We start from the raw sequence: 17,452 nt of genomic DNA, 5'->3' as shown, positions 1-17,452 counted from the left end.
TTAGGCGCATGGTTAAGTACCTTGCTGAACTAGTGCCTATGACTCCCTGTACCTCAGTTCCCCATCTGTAAAATAAGAAGAATAATACTTTTTCTCCCACCATTTGTCTGCTCTGATTAGATTGTAAGCTGTTCAGGGCAGGGGCTGCCTCTTACTATCTTAGTACAGGATTATTTTTTAGCATAATTTGGCCCCGGACAGGAGACCTTTAGCCACTACTGTAATACAGATTGTAAAAATGCTCTATGGACTTGTGTCAGTAGTTACTGATATGCTGAAACTATAAATGCAATTTTTTAAAAAATGTGAATTGACTCATCTTAAATGAATGTGGTAGAACTAATACATTGTTCCACTTGTAGTAAATGTGCATATCTGTAGCTAAACCTGCCTACATATATGTTCTTGTTCTTCTCCCCCACCTCCACTGTAAGGTGAAGGCAAGCACCTGTTATAAGAAACGTAAGCAGATGCTGATTCCTGCCAAATGGAGGCATGCTGGCCTGCCACTTGGGTATGTGAGTGGATTCTGGTTGTTGATTTGCCAGTTGAAAGAACTGTGGAACATGTCATGTCAGCAATTCATTCACTCTCTTTGGAAAAAAGCTGTTATTCCAATTGTCAACTTTGATCTGAGTAACAGACCAAAACATCTCCGGAATCAGCTGCACAAGCAGCTGCTCAACCATGCTACCATGTGGATGAACAACATTTGAAGGCATCTGATTGCATTGGGAGGGGGGAGAGGCTAATAAGCTTTGGAAAGGTCAAGCTCAAAAGCCATGTGAGTTTGCATAGCTGCACTTAGTGAATTTTTAACCACAGTTGTCATGATTAAGGTGTTGCACGGAGACTAACCATGTCACAGGGGGACTAAAACTAATTCAGGCTTTTCTTCTCTTCTCCCAAAAGAGCCATAAAGTGGAAACATTTTCATAAAATATTTTCTTGGTGAGTCCTTCACTGCCACCCATAGCTAGACCCTGCAGTAACCATAACTGCTGTCCTAGAAGATGGTAAATATGTATTGTTGATGCTCCACACACCCAAAGCCTGAACCATGTTCTCTGTGTTCCGTTGCACCCAACAGCATATAGAATTGGTGCTTCAGCCTAGAAAATCAGAGCCATTTCTTGTTTGGGGACTGAGAACTGGAGTGGGAGACCAGGGTTTCATTCCGCACTCTGCAACTAGTTCTTTGTGCGTCTGTGTGCCAATTAATTTGCCCAACTGTGAAATGGAAATAATGATTACTACCCAACTTCGAGATGCTTATTCGACCTTTGAAACCCTCAGCTGAAAAGCATTATAAAAATATGAAGTGTTGTTATATATGTCACTGCTTTCACAGAGTGTTTCTGATGATCCTCACCTTTTAAAATAGCCCCTTCTCTGTCACAGCCCTCAAACTCCATTGAGTGAGAACTCAACAGTTGAAGAGTTTTTTTAGAGCTAATTCTTGGTGCTAAAATGCCTAGTAGGGGTTGTGATAAGCATAAAGTAATACATTTATGAGTGCACACATTGGTGCCAGGTGTGTAGTTGGTGTGTTGGTCTGAGTAGCCCAATGACAATGCATTTTATTTTTTACCTAGTGGAGAGACATCGAAAGAAGAAGATCAATGCTGGGATAAACCGAATTGGAGAGCTCATTCCCTGTTCCCCAGCACTTAAGCAAGTAAGTGGACATTTAAATGTGCACAGCTATCTCCCAAATGGTGTTCATTTGGTCTTGGTTCTTAGCAGCTGTAAATACATAGGGATACTTCTTGCTTCAGACTTTATGCTGGAGGCCCAATGAGGTTTGATACACTTAAGGAAACCTGGATGAAAATCTTATTTATAAAGTTATCTGTGATGGAAATGCCCTTGGAAATGACAGGACAATTTGAATGCAGTTCTTTGAAACTTGAATCTCCCAGCTGACTTGGAATTCAGTATCACTCTGAAGGAGTGGTCTGGGTTTGACACATGAAAGACATTCTCCTCCATCAGGTGTCCTAGTTCATATATTCCGCTCTTTGGAGCAGATATTTTTGAAAAGCCTTTGCCCAGCTAGCAGTAGTGACCCTGCACTGGCAACATGAATTCAAGGACTGTGAGAATGGAGGGAGCAGGCTATGTAGAATCAGCTGCAGAAGGGTTATGATTGTTTTTTTCTCATTTAAACATGTAACTTTGGAAGCTGGTTTGCTTGCCTATACTCTTCTAGTCAGATTGGTTGTACCTACTTAGGAGTTGATTCACAATTCCCAGAAGCTCTAGTTGTTAGACTGTTTTCCTATTGACACTACTAAGTGTATTCTGTCATGATGCTCTCTTTCATGCAAAAGTGAAGAAAGTTATAGACTGTGAGAGACAAGTTTTCTGTTGACTCTTCTTCCCTGTGCCTGCCCCTTTCAGGTCTTCACCCAGTGTCCTGCTATATGATGCAAATGCAATTCTATATATGTTTATTTTTTAGTCTTTTATTTAAATGGTCGTGAAGTAGTTTATTGTGTTAAATAATAATGGTGAAGGCAAACAAAGAAGTCTAGGTAAGGGGAAAAGTGTTTGTGTGAGATATGAAATGATATAGATAGTTGATGAGGCAGAGATATTATAGGAGGCTTTTCAAGGTGGCACATACTACAGAGAAAAAGGTTGTTCTTGTACATGTCCCTATGGTACGATGGTACGTGCTCCACTGTACGATGTGCACATGCCCATGCACTCTCAATCAGAGACTGCAAAATAGTGTCAGTGGGCCTGTGTCTCTGCAGACACTATGCCTCATGCTCCCAACAAGGGCTTATAGAGAGGTGCAAACCTACCACCACTCAATGCCTTCTCAACTGCCTGCTACTTGAGATGGAAAGTTCTTTTGTCTGCTGTATTCAGCTTCCTGCCTTCACTTTGTGAATTCTTTACCTTATTTATTTGTTTGTATTTGTAGTTTCTTTTCATTACTTATTTTCACATGGCACCAACACTGTTGAGGAGGTGGGGGGGCTCCTTACCCTCATCTTCTTGGATCTTTTGTTTGTGTCAGTCCACAATTTGTTAGGCACTGAACGCCGGGATTTAAGACATGAGACTTGCTACAGGTCCTTTCCTCACACTGATGGACACTGCAGCTGTCTGTGATGTTTGGGGGCTCCCCAAACCCTTCTAAATACAAAGTTTGTCAGGATTTCAAAGGCAAATCCAAGAAAGAAAGGGAGACTAGACTTAACCTCCTTTTAATGGAATGTGCCCTAGCTCTGAAGGGGTCTGCTTTGCCCCACTGTACATTGGCCTCTACATCACAGACCACCTTGGTCCTGTTTGCTGCCTTGCCTTCAGCCCCACACCATAAAACTCTAAAGAAGAGGAAACATACCTCTTCAAGAAAGGAAATGAAGAAAAGGGTTAGATGAGCCCATAAGATCTACTCTTCAGAGACTTCTCATCCCTCTAAGAGTACTGTAGAGGCTCTGACCGAGTCTGATACTGAGGCATCGGTATCGAGGAAGAAGCCCCGTTCAGGCATACCTACCACCAAAGCAACTCACAGTGGCACCGTCTGACACCTTGCGACACTGTAAGACCGGGCTTTGGAGCGGAGCCCGGAGCTGGAGCCCGGAGCAGTGGACCTGCAGGTTTTTGCCTGGAGCTGGAGCATAGCCAGAGTACAGAAAATCTTGACTGTTCCACTGCTCCTTTTTTTTTTTTTTTTCTCTCATTTTCAATCCAAAATGAATGGTATTTAGCAAGAAAGTCCTAAAGGTGCCAAAAAGTTTCAGATTGTATAACAATTGATATTAACATCTACTTTACCACTTTACGTAATATGTCACAGTTAGTCTCACTTCTGCCAAAATCAAGATTTAATGTACAGATACAAAATTACAAAGCTTTTGGAGATATGTTTTATTAAAGAATCAGATAATTATCAGACATCCAGCAACACTGCAGACTGCTCCCACCCTTGTGCCAAGGTTAGGCGAGTACATACTCGTATAGATTAGTTAGATAGATTAGTATGTGTTGATACTTCTTTTGTAAGGGTTGATCAACGAGACGCGCTGAGTGCTGCAATTACGGAAAAGTGTGACGCAAGACACAACATTTAACATATCACAAACAGGTATATTGCAAAAAAAATAATGTTTTTGTTTATGGATATATTAAGATATCGCCAGAAATATTAACCACTTATGCTCATTTCTCACACAGGCTCCCGTTACTGGTACATTTGTTCATTTGTACATGCTCCCATATCACTCTGGCGGACTTATTTTATATGTCATCTGTTCAACGGTCTTTTGGTAGCGTTGTTTGTAATTTTAAATTTACTGAAAAAGTCGCGTGCAGCAGGCATATAAATATACAATAAACATTTTTGCATAAATTAGGAGTGATTTTTGTGATATATCCAGAGTGATTGGAAAATGTCCAACACAACTTTGGGGGTGAATCCTTAGGTCATTTTAAGAAAAAAACATTTCTGTGAACACGTCCTAAAATTCTTCCTAAGGGAGCGACAGTCCCTTCACGGAAGTGATGAAAAGTTAATTTCTGATTAATATCTCAAAAACGCTTAATATTAAAGTAATTAAATTGTCTGTGTCTTAGCTTTAGTATGTGCTACCATATTACATTATCCAAAATTATTTAAACCATAGGCGTACCGAACTGGCGGTTGGTCATTTTTATTTCATATTTCAAGAAAGGCTTGTTGTCGACTGCCCCTGGCTACGAGCGGTAATATTATGTTCCATAATAAGTGAATAATTTTTGGTTATTATTTATTATTATGTTTAAAATTTATGGTTCCAAAGTTGAAAAACAAACAATTTTACTTGTTACTTATACCATTCTAGGCATCTAAGCAGATTAAAATTTTAAAAGTTTTCTCAGAAATGGTCAATTATACAAAATAAATGAAGAGTACCATTTTAATTCATGTTTTAGCATTAAATCATATTCCAGGGTCGGATCTGTTAAATAGTCGAAGATTTAAAAATTATTAAATAAAATTGGCCCAGTCCCCCCAGTTCACAACACCTGTAGTTTAAATAAGTTTATTTGAATGATGTTGTATGATAGAATGTTGGAAATAAACTTTAACAGGAAAGCTTTCCCATTAAAGTTTATTTTCAAACTTGTAACATGTAGCCTCGTTACTTCCCAACAATTGATGTTGTAGAACAGCAATAGCACATACTAATGCTATGGCAAATACCAAATTTCATTGCTATATCTACATTAAAGTCTTTTTGAGATATTAATTAAAAACCTGGAAGATATTTCGAATATTTTTACCACAAAATTTCATGAGAAAAATTAACTTGCAATTTATAAATAAAAATTTATATTATGTATATTAAAATCCTTCTTACTTCATTAAAACTGCAAGAAACATGTTAAAATATTAATATACTTTAATAATAATTTTGTGTAAAAAGAAAATGTGATCACTTTTGTCCAGAAAATCCAAAATAAATTCGAAGTACCTTAAGTGGTTAAGATATCACAAGCAGGTACGTTATAAAAAAATGTAATGCTTTTGTTCATTGCTTTTCGAAGATCATAACAAGAAACATTTGGATGTGGTAGCAGCACAAGAAGATTTGGCCATGGCTTCAAGAAAAAAATCAAATCTGCCCCCCATGATTGATAGCCGATTTACGGAAAAGGATCTCAACGACATCTTTACTTTTGAATTTGAAAAGCCCAAATTGGGGCTTTTGGGAAAAGCAAAGAAGAAATCGGCAATGTGCAAGGTGGCAAAGGAAGTGAATGGCGAGCTCAAGCCATGTAGCTTCAAGACAAGTGAAGCAAGTGCCGTGAAAAGTTTCAACCTTTGGTGGCATGTAAAATGTAACTATCCTGAAAACTATGCGGCTCTGGTTATAAAAAAGGCCCAGAAAGATGAGGCAAAACAGAAAGCTGACGCGGCTAAATGACATTCATCTGGCTCTTTGAAAACTCCTGGACAAGATTTTTTTGTGGAGCTTCATCTGAAAAGAAACCCAAAATTGAGCAAGCAAAACCTGACTCATATTTGAAGTCCTCAAAGGTTACAGTCACCATGGATGCCAATAATTTCCGTGAAGGGCTGATGGAAATGGTTTGCTTGAGTTCAACACTGCTTACTACCTTTAGGCTAAAGAACAAAGGATTCAAAAAAATTGCAGGTGAAATGGGTCGGCAGCTTGGCGTTTCAATGAAGCACGATGCGGTTTGTCATTTAGTTGTCAGCTCAGCTGAGTCTGGTCACGAAGAGCTCAAGAAAGCTTTGGAGCAAAAATTGTGCTACCTGAAAATGGATGCGGCAACCCGTGGAAACAGAAATTTCCTTGCAATCAATGCTCAGTACTACGAAGAAGGAAAAGATAAAGCTGCGGTAAAAACCTTGGACATAATCAACACTGAAGGGCGTCACAATTCTTCGTACGTGAAAAGTCAAGTAAAAGCTATTTTAGAAAAATTTGGAATCAGTGAAATGCAAGTACAGAGCATCTGCATTGACAACGCAGCAAACATGACGTGTGCTGTCAAAAATTTCAGGGAGGACAATGAAACCATTTCTACCTCTGAGAACAGGGATATGGACAGTACTGAAGCTATTTTGCCTGATGAAGGAACTAAAGGAATGGATGAAATCAAACTCAACATAGATGCTGCTGCGCAATGGGTTAATGACCTTAGCCTCATACTTCCAACTTGGCTTCATGAGGACGACTCAAAAGTCCAACTGACGAGGTGTGGAATTCACACTCTTCAGTTGGCAATCTGGGGTGGACTGAACAAAGAACATGCGAAGAAATTACTGGCAAAAATTCGACAAGTCGTTCTCAAACTACGAACCCCAAGTATTGGAAGTGTTCTGCTTGATCTACAAGAGGTAACTCGATCATTGGATACTGTGACTCATTGGGGTTCAACAGCTACGATGATTGATCGGCTTCTCGTTTTTCAATCTTACTGTGAACAAGTGATTGCTGCTAGAACAAGAGAACTCAATTTAACAAAAGCTGAATGGGACGAAGTGAAGAACCTGTGAGACCTCTTGGCAAAGCCAAACCAAACAACTGTGAATCTTCAAGCTGTCAACGTAATCCCAGGAGTTTTAATGCAGGAATGGCGAAAACTGTCAAAATTCTTGCAAGAAAAGAGTGGACAAACTGCAGAAGGAATTCTATCCTCCATGCAGAAACGCGAAGAGAAGCTTTTTGACAATAATCGTTTCCTTGCTGGAGTTCATGTTGACCCACTGTGTTGGATTCTTCTTACCTCAAGGGAAATACCAAAGGCAAAGGAAGGGCTCCTTGATATTGCTCGATGACTCAAAAAACAAAATCTATTGCTACATTTGAACTCGGCGAAAGAGGTTGAAGAAAACGAAACACAACAAAAGGAGTCATCAACAATCGAATTTGTGGTTTCGGAAAGTTCACATCCTTCAGTAATAGCAGGCTGTTCTCAAACTTCCGTCTCCACTCTGAACTTGTTGGAACTTCCATCTCTGAGACGTCTTCAGCCATCACAGGGAAATGGAGATAATTCAAGCACCAATTCTTCAGAAGATGACGCCTTCGAAAAGGAATTGGATGAACAAGAAAGACGCCAGCGAGTTTCTGCGATTCATAATTGTAATGAAGCATTATTCGAGAGAAACTTTCGGGAACATTGTGAGGTGATGGAGTCTATTGGTAGGCTAAAAGTTAAGTCTGTTTTTGAGGCCATTCATAGCTACCCACACCACATTCAGCCTGCCTGTAGAATTGGTTTGAGCATGCCAACAACTCAAGCTAGTATAGAGCAACTGTTTTCGGCTTTAAAGTTAATTTTAAATGATTTACAGCAGGCTATGAAAGATGACTTGATTGCTACAATAATTTTTTACAGAATGAATTATGAATAATTCTAGTTTGTATCATTGATGATGACATTTAAATTGTTTTAAAAGTCTGAATAAAAATAATGTTTTTTCAAAATTACAGTATGCACTTTTTTATTTAGTTAAAAATTAATTTGAGTCGGAGTGCAGAGCGGAGCTGGAGCAGTCACGATTGTGCCAGAGCGGAGCTGGAGCGGAGCAATTCAAAAATTTGATTGCTCCAAATCCCTGCTGCAAGACACATTCATACCCCAGTAGTGACATCTCTCTCTATTTCTTAAAGGGGAGATGATACCACAGTCATATTGGTACCACAACAACCTTCATCTCACCAGGCAATACTGACCCAAACTTTGTGTGAAAACTATGAGAGTCGTCCATCTTCTTCCAGGTTCCTCTTTTCAGAGGATCTCATTATCTCTGATGAACCTGAGTCGCCAATACAGGGAAGGTCTACCAGTGCCACTGTGCTGGTACTGCTGCAAAAGCAACAAATTTAGATTTGCTTATGTCTCCAGCCTTTGGTACTGGTTCGGACATCAGAGGCTCCCCTCCTTAGCTCTGGAAAAGATTCATTAGACTTAGAGATCTTGGTATAGGGATCCATCCCATGACCATTCTACCTTACCCACTCGAGTCCCTTTCATGAAGAGGATCTTAGGGGACCTCCTAAATATCACAGGCCCAGAGAATATGATTATCATTGGTGTCTCTTCATTATCGCCTCCCCCATGCAGTTACTGGACCCATGGGGCCACTAGCACGACCAGCTCCATTGGATGCCTAAAGAAAGCACCAGCACCCACCAATACCCGTACCAGACACCAGCACTTACAAACTGCCCTCCAGTACTGCACACATTGGTGTCACACACTTCTCTGATACCAGACGATATACAGGAAGGGAAAGAATCTCAGGCTGAGGAAATCTCACCTCCATCTGTAAAGTCATCGTCTTCTCCAGACAACGGAGTAATGCCACTACTGTGCTGCTTCACTGATGATATTAAGATCTTCTAGGACTGCATGAAAAGATTAGCAGACTGTCTTCAAATCCCACTAAAGCAGTGGTTCCCAAACTTTTTATCTCGCGACCCCGCCCTTACCCCTGCCCACACACACGCCACCCCACCCCAAGCCATAGTGCGGGGCTATGGCCAGTGCCACGGTCCTGGCCAGGGGCCGAGGCTGGAGCTGCTTGGCTGTTTTATCTACTTTTTGTTTTATTTTGTTCACAACAAAAGTACTGCTGCTGCTTCAAATGGATTGTCCGAATGGGATTCCACTCCTGGTGCATATGTGCCCTCATATGCACAAGATTGGATTCTTTTTGGCTGGCTGTGTCCATTGGGGTTGCAACTGTGCCCTAGATGTCCTTGTACCTCCGGCATAAAGGGCAGAATGGGCCCAGTGATCCACCAGTTCCTTTTTACCATCCATGGCAGTGACACGGAACGTCTGCACTGTCCACTTATTCTGTGAAGTGTGCAATCTCTTATTAGGCTAGTCAGTAGTAGCTAGTTAATATAGTTAATGTAGTTAGTATAGTTACCAGGTTTTTTCTTTAATGCCTGTTGGCAAGCAAGCAAACATACAAAGAACCCCCGCCCCCCCAAAATAATTTTTCTACTAGTTTATGGAATATCCCTGGTACAGGGACCTTAGGTACTGTGGCTGAAACAAAATCCATGGCATTTAAAAGTTTCCCCTTTTGTGAGGCTACTATCCTGCTCAGTAATGGGCACTCTAAGTGCCTCTTTTGCCTCAGTAAGGAATAGACACCTGACAAATGCTCAATCTGTCACTCCCTCTCCAAAAGGACACAGAAAGTGAGAGAGGCCTTCTTCAAGCTCTTTTTTACTGGAGTGCTTGATGAGAGCCCCTCCAGAGCCTAAGGTAAAAGATCCCACCAAGTCTGAATAGTTACTTTGGGCTAGTGCTCCTGTTAGCTGCAACTCTACACTGAATTCCTGGGCTCATTGTTCATTGAAAGGATTGAGCCCCCTTGACTACTGAGTATGACAGCACAGTCAAGATCTCCTCCATCCATTCGTCACCAGAAAGGGTTAGGAAGGAACATCGCTTCCAGGACAAACATAGATATAAGTCACTCGCTCCGATGCCTAGTAAAATAAGACAAAAGATGTCTTTGCCTCCACTCCTGTCCCTCAGTTGAAGGGCAGCTCATGGCCCAGATGGCAGACACTTTGGAGATTCCAAGGGATGTGAGTGCAAGAAAAAATCCCTCAAATTACTGGACATTCTGCACTCTTCTACACCTGGGAGGTTTGCCATGCCTATCAGTGAGGGGTTTTTGGAACTGGCTGCGGTTCTGTTGCAGTCCCTAGCACCCTTGGCATCCCATGAAAGCTGATAGACGTAATCCAGTTCCACCTAAGGAGTCTGAGTATTTTTACAACCACCCAGTCCTGGGATCATGGGCAGCGGCAACAGTGCACAAAAGACCAAAACATCAAGGGCCACCTCTAAAGATGATTCCAAGAGAGAAGGACGTTAAAAATAATGACCTGCTTGGCAGAAAGATCTACTGTTCTGTTAGTCTCCAGATGCATATTTCTGTCAAAATGTGACTCTTTGAGTAAGGATGAGGTGGTATAATTCATAGAGAAGCTTCCACGGGAACGTAGGGAGGAGCTAATTTCTCTGGTTTCTGAAGGACAGTTTGTGGCCCAAACATCTCTTCAGGCTGCTCTAGATGCCTCTGATGCTGTGGCACATTCATTAGCCACTTCCATAACTATGCGCAGAGCTTCATGGCTCCAATCTTCTGGAAAACCCAAGGAGGTGCAAACAACCATTGAGGACATCCTGCTCAAAGACTCTGAACTATTTAAAGTGCAAACTGATGAACTTCTTCCTTTATTACAGGATTTGAGAGCCGCTTTCCGCTCACTGGGCATACTCACCAACCCTAAGGAGGAAGCAGGACAGACCCCAAAGTTTTGCCAAACAGAGACCCACTGCATCTTATTGTTATAGCCTGCAGAGACTGTAACAGAGGTCTCCAGCCTCTTCTTCCCCTGCGACACACTCTCTGTGTCTATCTCACAGCAGCAGGTTTGATGCCACTATAGACTGCTGATCACAACCATGTCAAGACTGATGCTGCCAGGGATCAGACCAGCAAGAAACAACTGCTGGCCTGCTCACTGACTAACTGTGCTGCTAGGCAACCAATACTGCCTTACAATGTTGTTGAGTGGCCAGAGCCACTGATTGGCTTATAAGCCTGTCCCCCACAGCAGGTCAGTGGCTGCTCGGCATATACCATGCCCGCAGCTGCGCTTGCCTTTGCTCCAGTCCCTGCTCCAGCCTGCTTCCAGTCCCTGCTCCTGCTCTGCTCCCCTCTTGCTTCAGCTCTCAGTTCTGCTTCTGGCTTACAACTCCAGTTGACCTTCTTGTCTCTCTGGTACTGATCTCTGGCTTATACTCTGATTTACCCCCGCTCCTCTCCCCCACAGCTTTGGCATTTGATTTCTGTCCCTTGGTACTGACCCAGCTCGTTTCTTGGATTCAACCCATCCTGGATCCAGCTCTAACCGGTAGGCTGAATTCTTGTTTTCACCTCTAGGCCTGACTGCCCACGGCCAGTCGGCAACAGATACCCTGTTCCACACCCTTTTGACAACTGTCTTTTTTTTATTTTTGGGACGTTTGGACCTGGATCACCTCATACCAGCATGTTCCTGGAAATTATAAACGGGGTTTTCTATCCAATTCCAGTCCCTTCTTACCCTGCACTCTCCTTCACCCTTCCTTTTCAGGGACTCTTCTCATGAGATACTGTTAAAACAGAAGTTGTGCTCCCTTCTGGAAGAGGTGCCCTTCAGATTCAGAGATCAGAGGTTCTACTCCCATTATTGTTTAGGCCCAAGGAAAAGGAAGGCAGGCATTTTAGACTTGAGACATCTCATCAGATTCATCCTCACTGCAGGTTCAGGGTGGCAACCCTGAACTTATCCCTCTGTAGCAGCCTTATCATCCCAGACCACCCCAGTGGCTTTTTTCAGTGATCTCCTGCATTCAGGCCTCGCCCTCTAATCAGATTCCTCTAAAGTCCCACCCCTTCCAGGGCAATAACCCCATCAAGTTCAAGCCTCAAATTTGAAGTGCGGGAGTCTGTCAATACAGGGTCCTGCCCTTTGGTTTCTCCACCACACTGAGAGTATTCACCAAGTATCTAGAGGTCATTGAAGCCCACATAAGAGGACATGGCATTCTGGTATAACCATACCTAGATGGCTGACTGATCCAGGTAAAATCATCTCAGAAGTTGACCAATTTGATTTGTATGATCTTAGGGATTTTCACCACACTGGGGCTCAAGATTAACAAAGACAAATTCACACTTTTACTGATCTAAAGCATAGAATTCATAGGAGCTGTGTTAGATCTGAGGTCAGCTATCTCATGCAGGAGAGGTTCCAGACTATAATGGGTCTCCTCGGTCATCTGCAGGCTCAACCAGAGATGTCCTCAAGAGCATGCCTTAGAATCCTGGGTCACATGACCTCCTGCATCAGTGTCACACAGCATACGAGACTATCCAGCAAGTATCTATCCAGCAGGCACCACATAGCCATGAAGGTCCCATGAGAAGTCCTCTCCTCATTGGATTGGTGGAAGGATCTTCTTCACGAGTGCAATGGAGTACTCTTTTCTGCCCCTCTGCCTACCAAGATACTGGTGATGGATGCTTACTGGGATGAGGAGCTCATCTGGACTCACTTCAAACATAAAGCCTTTGGGTCCTGTCCCTACCCTTTCCCCTCCGGAAGCTCATCTTATCATAAATGTCCTGAAACTCAGAGCAGTTTGTCTAGCCTGAATGGCATTTCTGTTCTTGTTACAGGGATCTACTTTCCAGGTGATGATAGACAACACCACAGCCATGTATTATGTCAACAGACAAGGGAAGAGCATGGTCATATCCACTCTGCCAAGAAGCCATCTGTCTCATGCTGGTGCATTCATTATCAAATCACATCAGAGGCTCTGCATCTTCCAGGCTTGCAAAATGCTCTAGCAGATCAGATCAACAGAGAATTCACAGCCAACCACGAGTGGACTGACAAAGACTCAGTTCTACTGAGCATCTTTCACATATGGGGGTGCCCAAAAATAGATCTGTTTGCCACCGACCAGAACAAGAAATGCCATGCATTCTGTTCTAGAGAGAGAGTTCAAGCGCAGGCTCCCAGTTGGGTCCTTCATCCTCTCATGGGCGCCAGCATTCATGTATTCCTACCCTCCAATCCCATTAATACCAAGTGTTCTGAGAAAACTCAGACAACATTCAGCTCAACTTGATCCAGACAATTCTGGTACTCAGATCTGGTGAACATGTCAACATAGCCTCTGATCATATTACCTAGTCTACCTAACTTGGTTTTGCAAAATGGAGGTCAGATTTTATGCCCAGATCCAGCATGATGACATCTGACAGCCTAGGTGCTGTCTGATTAACTCCCTGCAGAAGAAGCTGTTTGGCTGAAATCCAGGGCATTTTGATATATCGCATTCTGGTATGCAGCAAAGCGGAAGCGGTTTTCTATTTGGGCAAGACAACATCTCCTGACTCACATGAAAGCCCCTGTTTCTGCTATTCTGGACTATCTACTAGCCCTAGAACATTCAAAACTATCTATCAGCTCCATAAGAGTACTTTTAGCAATATCTGCACATCATTCTCCAATTCAGGGTCATACCATATTTTCCCACACTACAGTTGTTTGTTTCTTCAAGGATTTAATTCATACGTTTCCTTCAGCCCTCTCTTTCCTGGGACCTCAACATGGTGTTAATTGGTTTAAAGGGCCCCCCTTTTGAGTCCCTAACAACTTGCTCTTTTTACCCTCTATCTATGAAGTTTGCCTTTTTAGTACCCATAACATCAGCTTGTAAAATAGGGAAAATTCAGACCCTTCTGACTGGTCCACCTTACTCAGTGTTCCATAAAGATATGGTGACTCTTAGGCCTCACCCCAAGTTTCTGCCTAATGTTGTTTCAGATTTTAATTTAAATCAGTTGATTCATCTCCCAGTTTTTTTTTCCCATGCCTCACTCAAACCAGGGAAAAGCCAAACCTGCACATCCTTTATTGTGGTCAGGGCTCTTTCATAGTACCTGGACATAGTACAAGATCCTTCAGGAGCTTTCCCATGGTCTTTGTAGCCTTCGGAGATAGGATTAAGGATCAAGTTGGTATCACTAAAAAGTTGTCTAAATGGGTATCTAATTGTATTATATCATTTAGAGATCAGTCCACCAGAGTTTGCTTCTGTTGCTTCTGTTGGAAGCACCTGTGTTTCCAAAATGTGCAGGGTGGCTAAATGGGGATCAGTCCACACTTTTATCAAATATTATTCCTTTGTTGAGGCTTCAAGATCAGATGACAGACCTGTCCTGAAATCCTAATTTAAATAAGACTCCAAGCACCCACCTTCTAACTATGAGATCACTGCTTGCTAGCCACCAGAACTGGCATCCATCTGGACAATCACTCTAAGAACAGTTACTTTACCTTACAAGATGTGTTGTTCACTTGGATTCCACGATCCACCCTCCTTCCCTGCTTCTACAGAGTCCTATGGCTGTAGGATTCAGTATCATCAAAGAAACTGAGGAACATTTGGGCCCACTCTGCTCTTTATTCCCTGGAGTGGAGGGGCACAAGGACATTGATGGCACAGCCATGGCCCCAGTGGTCACTGCTAACCAAAAGGAATTTTATTTCAGGGTACATGTCAAAAGAAGTGGAAACCATGTGGACGGAGCATCCCAAAGAATCACACATACTGTGAAGAAAGTAGCCAATCTTTTTTGGAAGGAAAATACAAGGGAAATAATTAAAAATGTCAGACAAGTTTGGCACATCCTTAAAATGAACATTCCAGTTGAAATCCCAGGTTTGAAAAGTGATGTGTACAGACTTGTCACTAGTAGGTCTGCTTTTGATTTTAAAAGTTTCATTGATAGATCTTTTTCCCTAATATACACACATTCTTTTGTAGAGTAAGAACATGATCCTGGATCAGGCCTTTAAATATATAACAGAAATGAAAAGGCAAAATGATGAACTCCTGTTGAATGGAGGGAACAATGAACAAGGTAAGTATGAAATGTGGTGAAGGTTCTTGAATTTCCCTTTCTCTTCCACTGTGGTAATGTGGCACTGGGTGTACTGTATTAGATCAGTGCTGTTTTTTCCCACAACAGTGTATTAATACTCTCCTCTCCTTACTAATCCAGTGAGGATGTGGCATATTGACATGACATCACCATTTTCCCGTCCCGTGTTCTTTTTCTTTGCTACAAGGCAGCAGCTTCATCCCTGGAACATTAATGAATTCATTGTGTTCATTATGCATTTCATTCCTGTCCTCCTTGGCTAGTGAGCCTAGTAATGAAATCAGCAATTCTTTACTTCAGCTGGATCAACAAACTGGGGAATCCCAAGAGTTTATAGGGGTGGAGAGGAGAAATGGTTGCTTAAGGTAACTTGAAAACAAGAAAGTTGAGGCATATGCCCTACCGCACATTCTTGCATTTAACTATAGCAAATTGAAGCATCCCCATCGTGGTATACTGTCATTGATAAGTTTACACTTAATGCAATCATTTCTGCAGATTCCACTTCGAGTTGTTTTAATTTGACTGTCCTAATATCTGTTGCCTGTAAATTTAGTAGACCAGAGTAATTAGACCAGAGAAAGCTAATATTTTGCCAATCTTTTTAAAATGGGTAAATGGGATGACCTGGGTAATTATAGGTCTGTCAGTCTGACACTGAGCCCAGGCAAAATAATGGAGTAGCTGATATGGGACTTGATTAATCAAGAGTTAAAGGAGGGTAATGTAACTAATGCCAATCAACATGGATTTATGAAAAATGGATCCTGCAAAATTAACTTGGTACCTTTTTTTTTTTATGAGATTACAAGTTTGGTTGATAAAAGTAATAGTGCTGATGTAACATACTTATTCTTCTGTAAGGCATTTGACTTCATACTGCATGACATTTTGATTAAAAATTAGAAAGCTATAAAATTAACATGGCACACATTAAATTGACTAAAAACTTGCTAAGTGAAAGGTCTCAAAATGTGACTGTGAATGGGGAATTATCATGGAACAGGTGTGTTTCTAGTCAGGTCCCTCAGGGATCAGTTTCTGCTCCTATGCTGTTGAAGATTTTTATCAATGTCCTGGAAGAAAACAAAATCATCACTGATAAAGTTTGCAGATGACAAAACCTAGGGGAGTGATAAATAGTGAAGAGGACAGGTCACTGATACAGAGCGATCTGGATCGCTTGTTAAGCTGGACACAAGTAAACAATATGCATTTTAATACGGCTAGATGTAAAGAATACATCTAGGAAGAAAGAATGTAGGCCATACTTACAGGATGGGGATTCTATCCTGAGAAGTATTGACTGTAACAGAGGTATGGGAGGTCAGGGTAGATAATCAGCTGAACATGTGCTCCCAATGCAACGCTGTGGCCAAAACACCTAATACGATTCTTGGATGGATAAGTAGGGGAATATTGAGTAAGAGGCAAGAGGTTATTTGGCTGCTGGAATTCTGTGTCCAGTTCTGGTGTCCTCAGTTCAAGAAGGATGTTGATAAATTGGAAAGGGTCCAGAGAAGAGCCACAGAAGAGGAGAGTTGGCTGTATTTTAAAGAATCCTTATTGAGGTTGCAGGAACAAACCATCCCGATGTGTAGAAAGAATAGTAAACATGGCAGGCGACCAGCTTGGCTTAACAGTGAAATCCTTGCTGATCTTAAACACAAAAAAGAAGCTTACAAGAAGTGGAAGATTGGACAAATGACCAGGGAGGAGTATAAAAATATTGCTCAGGCATGCAGGAGTGAAATCTGGAAGGCAAAATCAAACTTGGAGTTGCAGCTAGCGAGGGATGTTAAGAGTAACAAGAAGGGTTTCTACAGGTATGTTAACAACAACAAGAAGGTCAAGGAAAGTCTGGACGCCTTACTGAATGGAGGAGGCAACCTAGTGACAGAGGATGCGGAAAAAGCTAATGTACTCAGTGCTCTTTTTGCCTCTGTTTTCACGAGCAAGGTCAGCTCCCAGACTACTGCATTGGGTAACACAGTATGGGGAGGAGGTGACCAGCCCTCTGGGGAGAAAGAAGTGGTTCAGGCCTATTTAGAAAATAGATGAACACAAGTCCATGAGGCTGGATGCGCTGCATCCGAGGGTGCTAAATGAGTTGGCGGATGTGATTTACAGAGCCATTGCTCATTATCTTTGAAAACTCATGGCTATCAAGTGAGGTCCCGGATTACTGAAAAAAAGGCTAATGTAGTGCCAATCTTTAAAAAAGGAAAGAAGGAGGATTCAGGGAACTACAGGCCAGTCAACCTCATCTCAGTCCCTGGAAAGATCATGGAGCAGGTCCTCAAGGAATCCATTTTGAAGCACTTAGAGGAGAGGAAAGTGATCAGGAACAATCAGCATGGATTCACCAAGGGCAAGTCATGCCTGAGTAACCTAATTGCCTTCTATGATGAGATAACTGGCTCTGTGGATGAG

At 42.0% G+C, this 17,452-nt stretch overlaps 1 protein-coding gene across 3 annotated transcripts in view; it reads left to right on the top strand.

The window, feature by feature from the left end:
* USF3 (upstream transcription factor family member 3) overlaps positions 1-17,452 on the top strand; it is a 95,048-nt gene that overhangs the window by 60,485 nt on the left and 17,111 nt on the right. For 2 of the 3 annotated variants that reach the window (XM_037909948.2, XM_043538765.1), the window contains 2 exons: positions 1,596-1,678; positions 14,902-14,998. In XM_037909948.2, the coding sequence (XP_037765876.1) occupies positions 1,596-1,678; positions 14,902-14,998 (180 nt within the window). Of the gene's footprint in view, positions 1-1,595; positions 1,679-4,197; positions 7,963-14,901; positions 14,999-17,452 lie in introns of those variants that run through there. The other variant, XM_037909970.2, reaches the window with a different exon arrangement.

This window comes from Chelonia mydas, chromosome 1 (genome assembly GCF_015237465.2).
Source record: "Chelonia mydas isolate rCheMyd1 chromosome 1, rCheMyd1.pri.v2, whole genome shotgun sequence".
NCBI classification, from domain to species: domain Eukaryota; kingdom Metazoa; phylum Chordata; order Testudines; family Cheloniidae; genus Chelonia; species Chelonia mydas.
Note: the sequence above shows the minus strand (reverse complement) of the source record. Positions and strands in the feature narration are given on the sequence as shown.